Here is a 21,255-nt window from a genome sequence, read left to right on the forward strand (position 1 = left end):
CAGATGATGCATATTCCCAGGATTGGATTTTGGATTATGGTGCTTCATTCCATGTTACTCCCCATAGGGAATGGTTCTCCACTTATGACAGTGGAAAGACAGGTTGTGTGCATCTTGGAAATGACTATGCATGTGACATAGTGGGAGTAGGTGACATAAAGTTTTCTTTTGCAAATGGATCTGCATTTATTTTAAAACATGTGAGACTTGTGCCTAAGTTGACCAAGAGTCTTATTTCAGTGGGTTAGCTAGATGATGCTGGTTTTCACACCACTTTTGGCTTTCAGAGTTGGAAAATTAAGAAGGGCTCTATGCTTTTGGCTAGGGGTGCCAAGTGTGGGACTTTGTATCCCTTACATGTATCAGGGGTATTTGATCATGTTGTTGCAATAACCGAGTAGCCAAGCACTTCTTTGTGGCATTGCAGGTTGGGGCACATGAGCCAGAACAGAATGAAACTCTTATGCCGTTTGGGTTATGTACCGCATTTGAGTTTCTCTGATTTTGAATTTTGTGAGCACTGTCTCTATGGGAAGCAGACTAAATCAGCCCATAAAAGAAGGGGAAAGAAAGAGTTTGAAAAGCTTGATTTGGTGCATTTATACGTATGTGGTCCATGCCTACACGGTCATTAGGCGGGGCTGAATACTATGTGACATTCATTGATGATGCAACTAGGAAAGTGTGGGCTTATGCTATAGATCGGAAGAGTGATGTGTTCTAGGTATTTCAGAAATGGCTGGCCTTGGTTGAGAATCAGTCAGATAGAACACTTAAATGCCTACGGACTGAGTATCTCTCTCATGACTTTCAGCATTTCTGTGATACACGTGTGATTAAGAGGGAGCTCACATCCCCTCGTACTCCAAAGCAAAATCCAGTTGTAGAAAAGATGAATCGTACCATTAAAGAAAGGTTGGAATGCATGCTTTCAAATGCAAGTCTTTCTGGTGGTTTTTGGGCTGAGGCAATGAAGACTGCAGTGCATGTGATCAATAGATCACCTAGTAAGAGTTTGGATGGCGGTATTCCTGAAGAGGCATGGAGTGGCAAGAAGCCCTCTTACTCTCATTTGCGTATATTTGGGTGTGAGGCATATGCACATGTGCCAAAAGAGCTTCGAAAGAAGCTAGATCCTAAGTCTAGGAAATGCATCTTTCTGGGTTATGGTGAAAGTGGAGAGATGGGCTATTGTCTCTGGGATCCAGAAGCAAAGAAGATCATACGCAGCCATGATGTAGTCTTCAATGAGAAGAAGATGCATAAGACACCCATGAGGGATGTGGAAATGAGAAGAATCACTTTCCAGGATGTGAATCCACCTGCGTATGTTGATAGACAGCAAGCTATCCATGCACAAAATGTGCAAGAAATGGTACCACCAAGTACTCCCACAGGTATACAATCAAGGGTAGATGATGGATCATCTATTGGTGGAAATGATGAGCCAAATGTGGCTGATATGCAGGTGGGACAGCAAGCTAAAATGCCCTTGAGAAGGTCATCTAGAGTGTCTAGACCGCCTGATAAGTTTGTTCCAGGGGTAGATTATGTGATGCTTACTGATTGCGAGGAGCCTTCTTGCTACAGAGAGGCTATGATGCGTGAGGATCAACGCAAGTGGGAGTATGCTATATGCAATCAGAAATGAGTTCACTTATGAAGGATAAGACTTGGGACTTGGTTTCTTTTCCACATGGAAAGAAAGCATTGCCATGTAAATGGGTCTACAAAATGAAGGTCACAGGTGATGATGTGCCTAGGTATAAGGCCCGTTTGGTCGCTAAAGGGTTCAAGCAAGAGAAGGGTTTGGACTTTGATGAGATATTCTCTCCGGTTGTGAAGATGACCACACTTAGATGCATGCTTGGACTAGTGGCATTAGAGGATATGGAGCTTATGCAGATGGATGTCAAGACAGCTTTCTTGCATGGGGATTTGCATGAGGAAATTTACATGGTGCAGGCGGAAGGCTTTGAAGAAAAGGGCAAAGAGCATCTAGTTTGCAAGCTGAAGAAGAGTCTCTACGGTCTTAAGCAAGCGCCTAGAGAATGGTATAAGAAGTTTGATGCTTTCATTCGGTCCCAGGGTTTTAGAAGGAGTGAAATTGATCACTGCCTCTACACTAAAAGGGCTAAGGATAATAGCTTGATAATCTTGGCACTATATGTGGATGATATGCTATTGGCTAGCAAGAATACTTATGAGCTAGATGCATTAAAGGCAAGTTGCATGAGGCCTTTGATATGAAGGATTTGGGACTTGCAGGTCATATTCTTGGTATGCGCATCACGCGTGATCGGAGTAGGAAACTCCTTTGGCTTTCATAGAAGGAGTATGTTACAAAAGTATTGCAGCGTTTCAATATGGAGGGGGGAAGGCAGTTAGTACTCCATTACCTCCATATGTGAAACTGAGTCATACAGATAGTCCCAAATCAGATGAGGAGAGGGCCATGATGGCCAAGGTTCCTTATGCATCAGCAGTTGGGTGTCTTATGTATGCTATGATAGCTACTAGACCAGACATTGCATTTGTAGTGGGAGTTGTTAGCCGGTATATGGCTAATCTAGGAAAGCGGCATTGGGAGGCAGTTAAGTGCATCATGAGGTACATGAAGGGTACCAAGGAGATGTGCATCTGCTTTGGTAGAGAAGACATGCGTGTACTTGGGTACACAGATTCAGAGTATGCAGGGCATGTGGATAGTAGGAGATCCACTTCTGGTTATGTGTTCACCTTTGCAGGTGGTGCAGTGTCGTGGATGTCTCGCGCACAGAAGTGCATTACTTTGTCTACCATAGAGGCTGAGTATGTTGCAGCCACAGAGGGTTGCAAGAAGGCTATATGGCTTGATCGGCTAGTGGGAGATTTGGAGATTCATACAAGTGTACCGACATTGCATAGTGATTCCATGAGTGCTATTCAGCTAGCACGGAATCTGGTCTTTCATGCAAAGACCAAACAAAATGAGATCAGGTACCATTTCATCAGGGAGGTACTTGAGGACAAGCGCATAGAGCTTGTCAAGGTTCATACAGATTGATAAAAGGTATCCTCTGTCACTCTCCCCATCTAAAGACGTTCTTGGATAAATCATGAAGTGGGACAACAATGTCTATAAAATGTTAGATGAATCTCAAATAATAGCACAAAGACACAAGAATCTTCATACTTCATAAGTTATTTTGAGTTTAGGTGATTCTTGGATGGATTTGACTTTAGTAGGATCCATCTGCACAACCTCTTATCACGTCCTACATAATGGATCTTATTGAGAAAGAATTCACTCTTTTTTCCATTGATATAGACCTTGCTATAACATAATTTCTAAAACACTATGGCTAAATATTTCTTATAATCTTACTGTGTCTTTGATACTACAATGATATCATGAAAGAACGTGCTTGTGAAATGCTTATAGAGTACATAATATGGGTACGCCCAAGTGATGATCCCTCGGTTGAAGGGGCTACAGGGGATGACTGTTGAGTAGGTCCAGCCGTCGATGGCCCTCATCCACCCCCGAGGGGTGTAGGAGAGGGAATAGCTGAGGTCCTATGGGATAGCAGAGTGATGAATCTTGCTACCTCTGCATCACTCATGGATGTGACAAACTTGTTGGGACTCCTGACAAAGCCATGGGCTGCCAGCAAAGGAGTTCCCCGAGGGGTAGTCACAATGCTAGGCCCAAGAGGAGTGAGGCCAGGAGTAGTCGCAAGGGTAGGCCCTTAAGGAGTCGACTGAGTTGAATCGAAGTCCTCTGGAGAGTAGATATCATGACGTCTCCTCCTACGAGGGGTAGTTACATGTGTACCTGCTGCTACAGAAGAAGGTGCCAACCCATCTATGGATTCTTTGTTCTATGAAGAAAAGTTGTGTATCTGCATGTGGGCTTTCTCCATTTACATGATTTTGGGCATATTTAGAGGTGGCATGTTGTTCCATCAATTTTTTCCTTACTTATAGCCTTAGCTTCTCTAGTGCTACCAAGTGTGAGAATCATCTCTTCACTTTCCAGAGGGGATTCGAAAACCCTCGTAGATTTTCTTAGATCATGTGCACCTATCTGGTCTGGCAATATTAAATTGTAACCCCCTCTGTTTCCTATGTTGTCATGGGGTCCATGCCAACTTGGTGGGGAGACAACTACAATTTTTCTAGGTGCTAGGGGAAATGCTAGAGAGTCTAGTAGCTCATCTTCCCAAAGAAAAATGAACTTGGAAAGTCTAAGAATATAGCTTGGTCCATTGAGGGCTAAGGCTCTCACATTAGTCTCATCAAACCCAATGTCTTTGATAGGGTACTTTGTCATGAGAGCATGTGTATTTGAAGAGCTATAGGGGAGAGACAATGGAGAAGATGAGCTTTCCCATCTGATTCATTCTCCATTCCCCTTCCTCTCTTAGGAATCTTTATTTTCTGTACTTTGAGTTGCTTTGAGTTTTGACTTGCACTCCATAACAAAAAGTAACTATCAACAGGTTGTTTACTTCCTTAACCATCATGTCGATACAATGTTTATGAAAATGCAATGCCACGAGTTGTAAATGTAACAAATGAGTTGGGGTAGAAACAAAGAGTGTTTTGGTTGGGTTGTAACTTAAACACGTGACATCAAAACATTAAACAAAATAAATAAATATAGAGAGAAAGCCAAAAGAAATGACATAAGGCTTGTATGGAGAATATGATGCTCGCATCACTACGGAGTGCAACTGGTTAACACTGGATCATAGAGCCAAGATACATTGAATAACAAAACAACTGGTGTTCAACAACCTCTTTACATTGAGGCAACATGCCCTATAAATCCCAATTCTTTGCCAACTATCATCCATGATTGTGATGATGTCATGCATTCAAACTAAGAGATGTTTAAACTACTAACCACTAAAATGCCCTATGGTGGTGACCCTAACTTGATTATGCGGCATTGCCATAAAGGGGACTGAGGGATGCCTCCTTGCCATAAAGTCCAAACAGGTGTGGTTCCGGCTAGGAGGCGGCGGCTCTGGCTAAGAGTCAAAGACCACATTGTTACCAAAGGCGGACCTATAGGAATTAGGTTGGCTAGACTAGTAACACTTTGGCACACCCGCGGGATAGATGACAGCCCACCAAACCATCACAAGGCCTGATAAGGGAAGTCAAATGCCTATGTAATAAGTATTACATCAATTTATGGCAATGCCACGGTTGAGAACCCAAATGACTTGAATGATGCTTACCTAGAGTAAAAAATGACTTGAATGATTTGACATCTCACTGGAGATCTTGAATGGTAGCAGCCAATTGGAAAGAGACCAGTGGGATCTAGGTAGCTTTATGTGAGCTCCTACTACCTAGAGTTGAAATCATGAGCACTAATCATGACACAGGAGTTCATGTGGCCTCATGCTAATCATAATATATGGCCACCTACAACTCTCCCTTACTCAAAAAGTTTTTTAAAAAATGTTAGGTGCTAAACCTCATACTATACCCTCCAATAGACAGAGGGTCAAGCATCAACCACCTCTTCTACATCATCAATGTCATCTTGTTCTACAACGGTAGCTAGGGTGTGATGGCACTGGAGGAGGCAAAGTTGGAGCTGCAAGTGGGGGAAGTGCAACCTGGTTCTGGGTATGGACTTGCGTGAGCTATGACGCCACCCAACTCCACCCACTCGAAGGACAGTAAGGGCGTGAAGACCGAAGTTGGTGTAGTGCTAGCCAACGAGTCCCGTTATAGGCTCCCTTCCGACGGCGGGGCATGCACAGGGGAATGCATTGGCGCAGCTACTGGGATCGTGGTAAGGCTAGATTACAGAGGTTGTGGTATGTTTGCCGAGTGCAGCCAGTTGTGTGAGGCACTCATCTTGAACGAGCACGCATCTTGGACGACCTGGTTCTGGAATGTGAGGAAAACATAAATTTAAGATCAAATTCAACATAACTCCTTTTAGTATGCAACAAATCAAGCGTCAAATGAGCAGATTAAGGAGGCAAGAGTTTGGTCGTTTGATTTGAGAATAATTGGTTTCGCATTGATTTGAGAATAATTGGTTTCTACTTGTGGGTGACAATACTTCACATAAGATTAAAGCAGTAGATTAGATGATTGACATAGAAGAGGGTTAGTTTTAACAATTTGGTTGCACAATTAGGAACCCAACTCAATCATTACAAAAAAGGCAAGAGTTGACAGAATGTTCAAATTGATTTTAACATGTTCAATTCAAGAGAGCTCTTAGTGCAACACACCAGAATTGAGATGGCACTTTATGATGCAAACAATTTGGACAACTAAATTTCCATGAAGAGATTAAATATGATTCAAAGCCTTCTATTTCCAAAAGGATGTATGCGAATCATGGTACATGGGTAAGCAAGCCCATCTTTTAGTTTTTCCACATCAAGGTCTAAGAAATTGACATAGGTTAGATCATTCATTCAAGAATTTGGGGATATCTTTAAGACAAAGCTTTGTATTTCATCACATTCCTTGATGATTACTTTAGAAGGCCATGTCAAAGCAAAAAATTGAGACATTTCAAACACAATAGAAAGTTCATCAATATCATCGAGACCAACGTTTACCAAAAATCTCTGTTGAAAAGCTTCTGTCCTTAGCGTGCTGCCCTTTATAATATATATCTTAGATGATATTTACCACATCTTGCCTTAAGTATTATGTGTGCAACCTAAATTACATGGGATATGCGGGCTAAAAGTGTGTTGCTAAATGATATTTTAAAAGCTATCATGGTACTTCCTTGCAATGAAGCTGTTGTGTGCAAGAAATCTTATGGACTGAAGACAGAACTCACAGAAGAGATATCCTTTCAGATAATGACTATATCATCTGCCCGGACATAATCGTATGGCAGTGTAAACATTACACAGTTTGTGGCACTAGTTATCTGAATGAGTGAAACTGGAAATTCACATGGCTGGGATGCACACTGCATATCTAGAAGAAATAACATGCCAAAAAGAATTGTACACACGATCAAGAAACGAAAAAACCATAACTTCTGGTGATGCTTAACAACAATATGCTTAAACGATACCATATCATGTATCTCTCACCTGCATACTTCACCATCCTCTACTGTTAATTACCTAAAGAAGAAAATCTGGGAAGTCAAGATAGACGTGTGCGACGAGATGATGCTAGTTATGTCTGGAAGCAGACGAGCAATCTCCCGAAAAAAGAAGTCTAAAGACCTATAAATAGCAAATAAAGTTGAGAATCAAGATTCCTAGGATGTCCAGAGCACACACCTTTCCAGATTGTTGGAAAGCAAAACACATACATAAAGAAATAATTCAACCTAAGCATAAATGAGAACGCAATAGGAAGGACTTCACAACACAATGAAGAGAAGCCCCATATTTGAGAAAGAGCGCACACAAAATCCATTGCACCAGAGATACATGAACAAGACCTTAGAAGAATATTAAATTTGGAATAAGGGTAGGATTTATATACACAAAGATCTTGGTAGCTCCATAACTGGATAAGAAATTTTTGAATGTGCTAGAGTTAGGCTCAATTCTTTGGCTGGTTCTCCTTATGTACATCAAAACTGTGCAATATCCTGCGTGAACATTTGTTTCGCATGCATCTTGCTTTCATTCTCTTTGCTCTGACCCATGCAGGTTCCTACAAGACCAGTATTTTCAAAGCTTACCATAAAGTTGCTAGAGAAATGTAGAATTTCCTTGAAGATGGTGTTGATAGAAAGAACAAACCTCAGGTACAAAGCATGAAAACCCAAATTTGACAAGAAGCAGGACATGCTCCATAAGAAATATGGCAGCAAGACCAGGTTCTATTGTCCACTTTCCTTGTTGATCGTACAAACAGACTAATAAGGCACAGTTTGTACAAATTGCCAGAACTCCCAAATACTGCACAGTCAGGTAATATTTGTCAATTTTTGTAACAATACTTTGAAAATGAAAGCCCAAAATCAATCCCACTTTCCAACAAATTGTTTTAGTGAGCAGCAGTTAAAGGAAGCCCCGATGCAACGTGATGTCTGCCTGATTACTTCTTCTACAAGAGCTTTGGGCAGAACAATATGACATATCACATAATACTGTAACTCTATTGCCTTGTTAAATTTACGAGCCAGTTTGCAGATGTAATTGAGGTAGTTCAAGTAGCTGAAGGCGAAGAGATTTCACACAAGGTGTTGCACATAGAGTATGCTAGAAAATATGAAAAATGTGAAAGAAATTAAAATGTAGTGCAAAAAACATATATATCTCAATGCTAGTTTCAAAATTGTGAGACAAGACTGGAACTCCAGCTATTTTAAGTATGATGGGCGTGCAAGGAGTCCAGCTTGAGATGGCCAGAACCACTTGACATGGTCTCACGGCACCTGTCACAAAGGCTTGCCCTCCCATAACCATCAGCACCATCAAGGATGTGGTCCTGCCCATGCTGGAATGGTTTAGGGTCAATCGTCCAACTCCATCAAAAAACGGCCAGTCACTGTGCCACTCCAATGCTGAAGAAGACTGGGTAGGGATGCAAGAGGAGAACTCTAAGAGGGATAGAGACAGATCCTAAGAGAGAGAGAGAGAGAGAGAGAGAGAGAGAGAGAGAGTACTTGAGATGGATTTGTCTTCCATTGAGAGGCTTGGGAAGCAGGAATCGGCCTCTCAGTGGCTACTGGACAAATATGAAAGTTCCAGACTTGACCTGCAGCAGGTGACAAAGATCTAGCATGCAGAGCAACTCCTGTCAATTCTCCAGAGCAAGTGCGCATAGCAAGGTGATTGGATGACACGTCAACCCTTCCAGACCACAGCCCCCAAGTCGGCAAGAACCCAGCTCCAGTGGTTGAGAGATGAGGGGAGGGCAGCTCCACTCTGACCCACAAGAGATCCTGGAGATGGGGTTTTTCAGGAGGTCTTAGACTCAGGATTGCTCCCTCAATCACTTGCCCGGGGTCATATTAAAAGGAGGGGATTATGCAAACATTCACCAGTGGTGCTCAATTACTGGATACCCCCTACAAGATCCTAGCCAAGGTCTTTGAGTTTGTGCTGCTCCAACCTCCCCGACAGCATCAATAATACCCAAACAAATTTTGTTCAGAAGAGAAGCATTTTGGGCAACATTTGGAGAAGAAGCGGCAGGTGTCAAGCTGGAGAAGCTATCCCTATGAATAATACTTTTGATGCAACGTTCCACAATACCTTTAGGAACTTGATTGAAATAATCCATAAACTCCATCTAAGCCTCCATGTAGCATCCCATTCCAAGGTCCAAGTTATTCTCTAGCTCCATGATGCTTCACCATGTGTATGTTAACTTAATCTAGCATATGAGTCTTAAAACCTTCAATCAATTAGCAAATTGGTCACATCTCTCTTGGTAGTTTTCATAATTGTTGGACAAAAGAACACATAGTAAAGCCCTTAATCAATCTAGATACCACGGCGTGATTGTTGAAACAAAACAAAGAACAGATCCATACTAAATTCCTTGATAAAATCTAGAGACCACTTCAAGCTTATACAATCATTTCGCAAATCTCACACCAATACTAAGAATTTTGATGAACCTCCCTCTAATATCCAAGTGTGAGACTCTTGATTATCCACAATACTCTACCTCATGCACTATTTTACCTATGTTGGTGTGCTAATTTTATGTGAGGCCTCATGTTGCGTTATGTATTTCCCTATGCTGTTTTATGATTTTTACAGTTTAGTATCAAAATGTACTTTGGAACCATGCTAAAGCTGAAGACGTATAGGAGGAGAGTTGTAGATATGTCAGAGGAGAAAAATATGGATTGTTGAGGTCGATTTTGTTTTTGTGGCAATATTTCAGAGGATGAAAGTGAAAATAAAATGTAAAAGGATCTTTTCAATAGGTTGTGGGCATAATTTTTTGACAATTATTGGGAGGTTGTTGGTTCTTTGCGGCCATGTCGCACGCTGAAGTTGTACAGGAAGACTTCATTTTTAAGAAAATTTTTGCACGAGAGAGTTATAAAGATGTCAAAAGAGATTAATTTTGATTGTTCGACATTTTCACGAATCAAGGTAGAAATTTGAAAAGCGAAAATGTCAGACTGTTTTGGACAGGTTTTGGCATGGGTATGGTCACATATGGCGAGGATGTTTTGGGATTCAACTAGTGGAATCTTGCAAGAAAAAGTCCTCTCACCTAGCCTCTCCGATTATTGAGTCACAATGTTCTTCGTTGCAAGTGGATATCTCTCCAGTTATTGAGTCACAGTCTTTTGAGTTGCGGGTAGATATTTCTCCTTCGGCTACAATAGATAATGGAACTGTGGAACAAACTATGGATTTGAGAGCACAAGATACTCAGACAAATTCTCATCGATCTAAGAGCATTTTTAAACCCGAGGATATGCATCATACGCTCCAACAAGTTTTTGATGTGGCGATTAAATGGTTTCGTCTACTTGCTTATGTTGAGAAGAATCATATAGGTCAAAAGAAGTTGCATTTTATTGATGGCACTACTACTCTACTCAATGGTTTTATGGTACAACAAGGGATCACATTGCAGGATATTGTCTTTATGTCGCCCCCTACAAGCACATAAATGCATATTGTCCTTCTTTTACTATTGGGTTCTTGTCAACTTTTATCTCGTATCTCTTCTAGACAGGTGTTACTCTTATATTTTTGTAATTCATGGCAGGTTTGTACCTCATTTTGAGGTTTCCCACGCAGTAATATTAAGTATTACAAAAAAACAAGTGTGTGTGTGTGTGTGCGCGCGTGTGTGTGTGTGTGTGTGTGTGTGTGAGAGAGAGAGAGAGAGAGAGAGAGAGAGAGAGTTTATTAAAGTCTTCGAAAGACTGATGGGTCTATGAGATTGTGAAAAATCTTGATACAAACAAGTTGTGTGGGTGGAGCTACTAAACGAGCATCCACTCCAATGCAGAATGCAAATCATAAGTGCTGAGTGCTACATAGTCATGTCATAATGATAAGTGCTAAGTGCTACATAGTCATGTCAGAATGATGATCGCCTACCCAACACTAACATCCTCATCATTGGATCATCGAGGGGGATGAGGTAGTGAGGACATAAAGTCATAAATAGAGTGCTAGCGGCTGCCCGTGGACGTGGTCCTATGCCGTCTCCTGGTTGTAGCTCTGCGTTTGATAAGGGCTACAGTGACCCCTGTCGGTGGAGCCCCAACTCTGAACAGATAATAAATCTACCCAAGCGTAATATGTTCTTGGTGCCGGGGCTTTGTGGTCGTTTTATCATGCTCGTAACATTCGACTATACAAGCACTCTTGGTTGATCGTTTCTTCCGTTCCTCCTTGCATCGATCTCTCCAATATGCGCATTCTTTTGGAAACCTTCCTTTGGCCTGCTTAGAAGTTTTTTACTACTGTTTTTAGTTCTGAATAGTAGCTGTCTCGTTTTGAGACAACTATAAATGTATATTTTTTCTAATGAATATACTACTTCTTACAAACAAAAAGTGTATGTGTGTGTGTGTGTGTGTGTGTGTGTGTCTATTGTTAAGTAGGATATTTGAAGTCGCCAAGGAAGGACTCAACGTTTCATTGCTAGCCTAGAAGCAACTTTTGAGACACTTGATCCAACTTCACTTCTCGTTTAGGGAGCATATGTCGCTCATCTTTTGTTAAATTTCATTCATCTTTGCCAATATTTTTCACCCTTGCTCGTTAGTATCACAAAAGCTAGCCCCACAATTCACTTTGGTCTTTTTTTGGCACGAGCCAATGCACAATCTCACTTTGGTCCTTTTTTGGCACCACCCAACATTTTAATCTTCATATGTTTTCACCTTTGAGTGTTAGTCTTTCACAAGCTTGATCCCCAACATACACTCTGGTTTTTCTTGTTCACCAGCCACCAAGACTGATCTTATCCCTCAATTTCACCTTTGACAACATAAGAATGGGATTGCTTTTTGCCTATGTGTATCAGTGTACTCTTTAACTTCTCTATCTAGAGAGGTTTCTTTTCCTAGGCAAGCGCTTCATTCACACAACTCTTATGTTTCTTTATCACACATGTGAGTACATGTAACCAACATTGCCAATACATCAATCCAAATCCAAATGAGGGCACTGCAAATCATTCTTTGTAAGGGGCCATGCCTTAAGAGATATACAAAGGGGATTTTAAAGAGTGAGCATGATGTGGGCAAGCTAGACCTGTGACCCAATAAAATTTTCAACTAAGTGTAGGTCAACCATCTTAATGGGAATTCAATTGAACTTCCCCACTAGGAGTGTCACATAGTTTCCAAGCCATTTCAACATTAGTCAAAGAGCATAAAAGAAATAATAGAGACCTTGATGGATGGATTTATTGCACTTTGACGTTGATTGATGTATATGTTCCACTTTTGCACTTTGACGTTGATGGACGTATCTGTTGCACTTTTACGTTGACACATGCATCTATTGCACTTTGGCATCGATTCTAGAGCACATTACATTGATAATAGGATATATCAACGAATCTCAGGCCTTCTATACCATGATGGTTCTCAACAAACACCCTTTTGTAGTTGAGGTGGCCACCAAACGTGAGCCTAGTGTCAACACAAGGTAGAGAACCCAAAGCATTCCCTTCGTTTACTTGCGTAGACTCTTGGTTGAGGATAATATGACAGTCGTGGCTCTTCACTATGAAAGATTGCAAAGACACATTCATAAAGCAAGCATGCGTTTGTAGGTGAGGTGGACGCAAAAGAAGAGCCTAGTGTCAATACAAGGTAAACATTCCTTTCATTCACTATGCAAGTCTTTTGCTTGAGGGTCATCAGGATTTCATGCCACCAACTCAAATTCGAAACCAAGCAGCATCTTTCAAGAGCAATGGAGACTATACATGAGTATCCCATCTAGTCCACTGAAAGAAGCATGCATTCATCCACTAGAACGAGGAATTACTAGATATCCTATTTGGCAGCAATTCCAAAGACTTATGGAAAATGTTTCTCGATCGATGGGCTCCTTCTCTTATCAATACCACTCTTGCAATACACTATGTGAAATCCCTCATCAGCCACAACCTGACACCTCACAGCTACCTCGCCCCACCTCTTGCGAATTGTTCACAACCAGTGACATCATACATGCAGCCTTGAAGCTACATAATGGCCTAGCCAAAGAACCTGAGGGGCTATGTACTGAATGCATTGCATATGGACTGAGTGGCAACGGTTTCCCCTCACCTGGACCCTTACTACCCACAAGAAAAGGGATTCCAGAGCCAAAAAATTTACAAGACCATCATGATTGGGCATGTAATGTCCAATATTTATATACCTTTGTAAGACTAGAATATATCCAATTATACAAATTAAGATTTTGGTTGTTCTAAATTCCAAGGTTCTACAATGGAAATAAAAAGAGACAATGAAAGAGGAGAAATTTGAGCTAACATTTTTAAAAAAAAAATCTTGGGCATGTAATGTCCAAGATTTGTTCCTCAATACTCGGCACACAGTTATCCAGTTTGCAAAGTGCGAGGGACTTGGAGAGCTGCAGGTCAGGCACGCTTTTGCACTGATCATGCAACCTTGGATCACATCCTCACGCTCAGAGGTATCATTGAGGAGGCACCAACATGGAGAGAGAGGATTTACTGCTGCTTTGTGGACTTTTACAAGGCTTTTGACACCATGAGCCAAGCCCATTAGACACCTACAAGATATGGGATATGGTTAAAAGATTGTCTGGGTAGTTTCGACACGTTGTCACACATATGAGGTGACAATCTCCTGACCACATCCCTCTTGACAATCCCTAGAGCATCTTCCATCCATGGTTGATGCTCTAGGGACACCGCCGACTGAGGTGACAGTAGCACTCATCCAATGGTGAGCTACTGCGAGGCGGCCACAGAGGACCACACAGAGGTCGATAGCAGCTCTTTATCACAGGTTTTATATCTTAGTGACACCAGCCTTTCGCCAGAGCCTCTATCTACTGAGACCCTCCTATCCATTCTCAGCTGGTCAATGGCTCTAGTCCCTCAGAGAGCATACAGAGGACCATCATAGTGATGCCACATTGTAAATCTATCCTTTTTCGATGGGTTTTTAGATATCAGTATTCGTCTTGGGTGTGGATGGCCAGTTAGTGGCCCCACCCTTTCAGGTTTTTCTCATTAGATCTGTTTCTTCATAGACCCTTCAGTCTTTCAAAGACTTTAATAAACTTGGTTTCGTTCTTTCATTCTGCAATACAAGAGCTTTCAAAGACCCATGACACATTCATAAAGGAACAAGTATGAAAGGATCCAACACCACAGTCTATAATCTTGTCACTCCAAAGTGCACCCTTCTTAGCTTGATTCGGCGCCTTGGCTGGGCCCAGACTTAAGCATTAGGCACTTCCAAGTCCAATTACATAATACCTGAAAGATGTTAAGCCAAGCTCCAATGGAGGAAGCAGCACGAGGTACAGGCCGACGAAGCATGATCAGCAGCTTCATTGCATCTGTGCGGATCTCCATCAAATTATTCTACAAAATAGCAATGAAAATAATATTAAGATGACAGATCCATGCTTGGTATCAAAAGACAAACATGGACTAAATTGGAAGCTTTCCTGGTACATAAAATACAGTTGATCTGCATGCTTATGCTACATGTGGAAACTTCAATGGAGCTGAAAATGTCTGCTAAGACACCAAGAAGACTGCCTTTCAAGGCACACTGAAATTCTACATTTATAAAAATTAAAACTTAAGAAATATAGAATTTTCATCAGACAATTCCCCTTCATTAACCAGGAGATATGTAAGTCTTCAGTTTGTGAAAGAAGCATGTATACACTAATGCATTTGCACCAGTCTTAGATTCACCACAAGACAAACAATAGTATCCTGTGAAGTTTATGGAAAATTTTATGGAAAACCTCATTAGTGAAACCTGATCAGATGTTGATGTTGGCCTTAAATCAAGAGATATCTAAGGCTACTGTTGGAAAATGCTTGAACTGCACGAATGGATATGTGTACCAGAGGAGAGCCCCTCAATTCACCATGAAACAAATTGTAGCCTTTATTAGTCCTGCCTACCAGAAAGAGTGCATGGAAACCATCCTTGCTCAACTTCATTTCTACACAACAAACAGTATCTGAACAAAACCATATGCAGTAGTGAATACGTGCACAGAGGAAAATTTCAGGGTACAAGGGATAGCATCTTACTATAAGGGCAAAAACAAACACAAGAGGAAATGCACTGGCAAACATTGTCACCATACCAAACTGCAAAGCCAACTCCAAGAAATCTGCATTGAGCAATATAAAATTAGATACCAAACTTTCCAGACCGATACTGCAAATGAAAAAACATTGAAAACAGTCCAAGAAACCCAAAGAGTTGAACTTGTCAGCCATGTCTACATCAGATTTTAACGACAGTCCAAACTTGATAGTAAGAGATATGACTACAACAGAATAAGATGTAGGTAGTCAAATTTTCACTCTAAACACTGAGGTAAACATAAATCTTGAGTCCAAAAACTAAGATTTGCATTTGGAATGAATTCTACCTCTTCCCTTGATCACAATTTTATGCTATACTCTTCCGTTATGCTCTTCATGTCATCAGAGATCATAAGTCCTTAACTAGCATTCGCATTTAAGAGAAGGACAACTTAAACCATGCACAAATCAGGAGCCCATAACTAGCATCTGCATTTGAAACAAGTTCAACCTCCAAACATGCACATTCATATGGTATTCTGATTCATTCGATGTCACAAAGCGATCATTAGTCCAGAACTAGGAATTTAAGGAGGCTAACCTCCACCACACAAATTTCATATGGTGTTTAAAATCATGCGACAAGACGTCGGAAGAGCTAACCAGAAATAAGTCTCTACCTTTGGAAAAACAAGCTATTTGCCATCTAAAGATTGTTCCAGTGCTTGGCAAATTCCAGAAATGAGCTGAGCAAAGTGTTTTTAACATTGACCAGCAATTATTAGTAAACTCACATGAAAACTGTGTCCTCATTGCATTTTATCCCTGGCTTACCATCAAAAAGCCCATCCTCCACATCACTTTCAATGCTCGCACTGTATGAAGGCTTTAGATACTCTTTTTCAATCCGGGGCATGTGCTGTCTTGATTTCTCTTGTGAAGATTTCTTCTCTTCCGCCTCTAACCTGAATTATTAAAAGGAAAATACTTATTTTAGAACAATGCTAATCTATAAACAGAAAATGAGACATGCACACATGATCCGAAACAATAAAACAGAGGTCTGCTATCTCTGGAAACGTGTAAAAAGACAATAAAGCAAAATCACGCTTACTGAACACTCTTGTATTTGGCATGCCGATATGAAATGTAAGGTAGTAAATTTTCTATTACATTGTTGATGATCTGGAACATTAACATCAAACGTGGGATGTCAAAATGTAGATCATTATATCTTTAAAGACATTATATATTACAAAGAAAAACCCCAAATTCATTTGAAGTTTCGCCAACATTGTTGAAATTTATGGCATAATTTATGCCAGTACTTTGTAGATGTCACAATAAATTTGAGAGGAGAGTGTCTTAGAACCAGTAACATCAAGGAGAGAATAAAAGCCTTCCTCTTATCCTTGATGCAAATCCAGGGCAGGCCATACATAACACTGAAGTTTCATAGTAAATAATTTTCCATTGCTTCACTCCCATTATTCAACAACACTACCTTCACTTTTTGTACTCAAGAAAAAAACTATTAAAACAACATATTTGTTGTGTAATATCAGGTACAACGTGCTTTCCATATCCAAACACCTTTCAAAAAATAGAAGTTAAGGGGGTAACACATCATCAAAAAACAAAGGAACTAGATCATGAGCTAACAAGCCTAACATGTACTTAACCATTGCAAGCAAGAGGTGTGAAGAAACAGCCTTCTCGAGAAATGCAAATGTGTGCAATGCATGCAGAATTTGAATGCCAACTGGCCCTCCAATGAGGAAGAGTGCCCTCATGAGAGTATTTGTTTCTATTTCGACCTGCATGCAAGGTGTGTGTGAGATGGCGGATGAATGCAAGGTGAATGAAGAATGCTACGTGAGATTCACAATGAAAGGGTGATACCCTTTCATTAATGTCCCTTGAGATCACTCAAGTTCCATCTTCCCATTTACACCTACCCTTACTTAGCCTATGACCCATGCATCTACCATTCAATGCACCTTAATGCACCCTTCCTTCCTATTGCCCCTATGACCTAGACACCTGTGTGCACATTTTTATTAATAGAATAAGTGTCACATGTCCAAATTCGATGCCGTCTGAAGCAGTGGCTCCAGCTCGACTAGTCCTATCTACTGAGATGATCCACCGCCATAACAAATCAGTCGGTGTCCATCATAAATACAAATACATGTTACACCATTGCCGTTTAATATATAATAATTTTTTAATATTTACTAATCACGGATTAGTGATTTCTCGTCATGACACTCCCTCTTGCTTGAATGGGTAGAAGTCCTCTTCTGGATCCTCTCTTGTCTCTTTCTATTGCGTACGCTTCTCTTTTACTTTTGCATTTGCATCTCCTCTTCATAATCTGCAAATAATCTTCTCTTAGAACTTAAATCCCATCTTCAAGTTCTGGTTCCTCTGGATGCTGAATATTCAAATGCAGAAGTATCACTGCAGTGGCTCTTCAATATCTCTTCATGCTCAGAATCCTCTTCTGAATACGAAGCTGCTGATATCTCTTTACAGTAACTTGCTCAATAAGCTGAAACATGTTCTCAACAAACTGGTCAGTATTAAACGATTCTCTCACCCAAATGTTTCATTGAACTAGGTGGACCTTGGCTATAGATGATTTTGTGTTGAAGAGCTTCTTAATCAATAGAAACTATAGATCATCAATCTCTTTTTTTTTCAACTCTTCTATTTCAGCCCTGTTCATCCTATAAGACGCTCTACATGGAGGAGAAAATTCTTTATTCTCTGTTTATACTCTACAATGAATATGCCTACTCTCTATTCAGTTCACACATCCATACACTAGTGTTGGCTGAATGGATAGCATTTACTCTTGGTTCTATGTTCACCGTAGAGTCCTGGGATGAGGAGGTAGAAGCCTCACCCCCCTACTTGGATGCTTTGCCTTTCCCTTTTACAAAATTGGTTTTGGCAATTTTGGCTAATAGAGTAGGACATTTATGCCATGATGCCCTGGCTTATGTTTCTTACATCCGAAACATTTACTCTTGATTAGCTTTTTCTTCTCATCGTCAGTCATGGAAGGAAATGGTATCCATCCAGGACGTGATCGGCTGTTAACATTTTGTACAATAGCTTTCTCTTTTCCTTTGTTGAAAGGCTTCCGAGGATTCAATTTCCTCTCAGCAATCTCAACCAATTTAGTGACGTCTTTTAAGGTGGTTGGGTTGAACATTTCAACCTCATACCTCACTTTCGGGGTTAGGGCTGCTAAATACTTCTTCCTTCTATCATCCTCGCTCTTCTCAGGTAATTAAAGCATCCTTCTGTAGATGCAGTGTGGCAAGAGCAAGCTTCTCGTGGTCGGTCTTATCTTGATGGGCAAAATATTGCTCGAAATGGTGAATCCAATTGAGATTTTATCCGCCTCTCTTGCTCCATCATACTTTGGGAACTCTATTCTCTCTCGAGGTTAAAATTTGGCTCTCTTCGAGGGGGTACCTAAATCGTCATTCCCAAAATTCAGCACTCTCTTAGTCCCCTAATTTTGTCATAGTGGACTGTTCAATCATATGGCTAAGCTAAGAAACCAGCTTATCGGGGTAGGTGAATTTGTGTATATCCTGGTGGGTCAATGAAATCTTCCGTTGTGATATGTAAGAAGTGATCTCTGTAGAAGATAAGCTTCACTAGCAGTTCACTCGGTTCCAACCAAGTCCGAAAAGTGTGTAGCTGTAGTAGATCCTCACGGATAACCTCATTGACCTCATGTGATAAGAGGGGAGAGAACGGAGCATCCATGCTATACTGGAAGGGAGGTAGTCTATTCATGTGGAGCCCCAATCGCTCAAACCATCTCTCTGTACGTGCATACCAGCACCTCTGATCTCCTCCTGCTGCAAGTGCCATAGAAGAGGATAGAGCTATCCATGGTAGCCTGCTACGCCCTGAGGTATAATCCCCATATTCCCTAACTCGGTACAGATATGTGATGACCTGAAATGCAGCATCTAGCTGTAAAGGGGTTGACCCAAACTCAGCCTGAATGATCTGCTGAGGAACGGATGACTTACCACGAATCATCCGTGATAACATGAGAACCTGTAGCCGCTCCACACGGGCCCACTCTGTATCCGACAAGTATGGCCCCCAACAAGGGCTGGGCAAGTGTCATCCTGCTTCAACATGTATCCACTTGCTTGGTACTATTTCTTTTTGTTTTTCAATAGTATGCTTATTAAGAAATGAAATATTTTCCTACTGTTTAGTTACGGACAATGGGGACTAGGTCTAGCATTTGAGGGTGGACCCCCTTGCTTGGGGTTATGGGCATTAGTGACCCACAAGAGTGATGGCCTCTCTTTGAGAGGAACATCTAGGAACCACACCCCACTTGAGTACCCAAACATGGGACCAATCAAATGCACAGATTGCATACCGACCTAGGAACCATTCAAGAGAATGTTCCCTGAGCTTTGGGTGTGGGCCTGGCAGCATGCCAAGAGTAATGGAGATACAAGATAAGACGACAAACAAATGAGCTCAGTATGGCTCAGTTATGACCTTAGAGTACGTCAATAGATAGTCTAAGCTGTTAGGAACAGCTGTTAGGAACCCGTGGGTGCGATCAGAATTAAATTCTGACAACTTTGAAATTTTAGGGTTTTTGGGAGTGACGTGGCAGCTGACACGTGGCAGACTGCCACATGGAATCTGAGCTGGCAGGTCAGTCCACCTGTCCCACACATGTGGCAGCATGCATGGCAAGTGGCAGGGCATGCAGGCCAAGTGTTTGGCCCCAAATCTGGTAGATTTGGGGCAAGTTGTGGGCTGTCCTCTTTGGGACTGCAGCCCACCAAAAATCTGGGACAAGTGTCCACCTTCCACTCTAGGCCTAGGGGGGGGCTGAGCCTATAAAAGAAGGCCTCTCCCCTTCATTCCACACATGAAAATTTCGTCACTTTTCTTCTCCCTCCTTTTGGATGATGCAGCAGAACCTCTCCAGCTCCTTGGGTGCAGCCAGCTTCTCCCCAGGCCATTCTCTCACCTCAGCAGCACTTTCTCTCTCTACAACAGCACATTCTCTCTCTACAGTTCCAGCCCCTCCTCTCCAGAAATCTGCCCCCTCTCAGCTCTTCTGGAACAGCAGCAGCATCCTCTCTCCTTCACCTAGCCTGGAGCAGCCACAGCCCCTTTCTCTCTCCTGCTGCAGTCTCTCTCTCTACTGCAGAATTTCTCTCTCTACTGTTCCAGCCCATTTCCCTTGCAGAAATCTGCCTTTCTGTGCACCTCTGGAACAGCAGCAGCTCCTCTCTTACATCTCCTCCCTTGGGATCAGCATTGGCACTCTCTCTCTACAGCTATCACTTCATAAAAGCTTTCTCTCTCTAGCCTACAGGCTGTTTTTCTAACCTGTTCTCATTCCAGCCCCATTTCCACACTCCCCTCACCCAAGGTAGCTTCAGAGGCATCAAGGACTTCATCTACAAAAGGGTCAAAACACGAAGGGAGCCTGTATTGTCAAGTTTATCTCATTTACAGCACTATTTCATGTTGTTTCTACTATCTTTCTAGAAACTAGTGCTTGTCTCTAATGTTGGATGTAAGTGGTGATTGTTGCAGGCTTCTTCCTTGTGGATTGGGCAAGCCAAGAGTTGAAACCTGAGCTTGGAGTCCTCTTTTATGTTGTCTACCTTGTACATATGCTCTTGAGTCTTGTATCTAGGTCCTAGGTTTTCACTGAGTTCATCAGTTTGGAAGGTGCATTGCACCTTGGTCTTGTATCTCCATTTTCAAGAATAAAGTGAGCCTGGATAAGGGGGGGGCCCCGTCTTGGCCCCTCAATCATATTGCATTCTCCAATGATGTCACTTTGTGTTTAAGCTGTATAAGTCTTAATTCCAGCTTAATTGCAAACTCTTAAGTTCAAGTATATGTGTTTGGCAACTCGCAATCATCTCATTCAAATGCCTCTACAAATTCCGTTGTCTGAATTGATAGAAACCACCGAGTAGTTTACATTGGTATCAGATTGGTATCAGAGCTTAGGCAGTGGTCCTGTACTCT

General features: G+C 41.5%; 1 protein-coding gene across 4 annotated transcripts in view; it reads right to left on the reverse strand.

The window, feature by feature from the left end:
- Positions 1-7,440: 7,440 nt before the first annotated feature.
- LOC147884907 (anoctamin-like protein) overlaps positions 7,441-21,255 on the reverse strand; it is a 49,522-nt gene continuing 35,707 nt past the window's right edge. For all 4 annotated transcript variants that reach the window (XM_087397344.1, XM_087397348.1, XM_087397345.1 and 1 more), the window contains 6 exons: positions 16,316-16,386; positions 16,036-16,166; positions 15,202-15,284; positions 14,404-14,511; positions 7,743-7,901; positions 7,441-7,653 (listed from right to left, as the gene is read on the reverse strand). In XM_087397344.1, coding sequence (XP_087253470.1) covers positions 7,540-7,653; positions 7,743-7,901; positions 14,404-14,511; positions 15,202-15,284; positions 16,036-16,166; positions 16,316-16,386 — 666 coding nt within the window. In that variant the 3' untranslated portion in view covers positions 7,441-7,539. The remainder of the gene's footprint in view (positions 7,654-7,742; positions 7,902-14,403; positions 14,512-15,201; positions 15,285-16,035; positions 16,167-16,315; positions 16,387-21,255) is intronic.

Source organism: Dipteris shenzhenensis, chromosome 26 (assembly GCF_047967505.1).
Source record: "Dipteris shenzhenensis isolate YYH24624 ecotype China chromosome 26, Dip_SZ_1.0, whole genome shotgun sequence".
NCBI classification, from domain to species: domain Eukaryota; kingdom Viridiplantae; phylum Streptophyta; class Polypodiopsida; order Gleicheniales; family Dipteridaceae; genus Dipteris; species Dipteris shenzhenensis.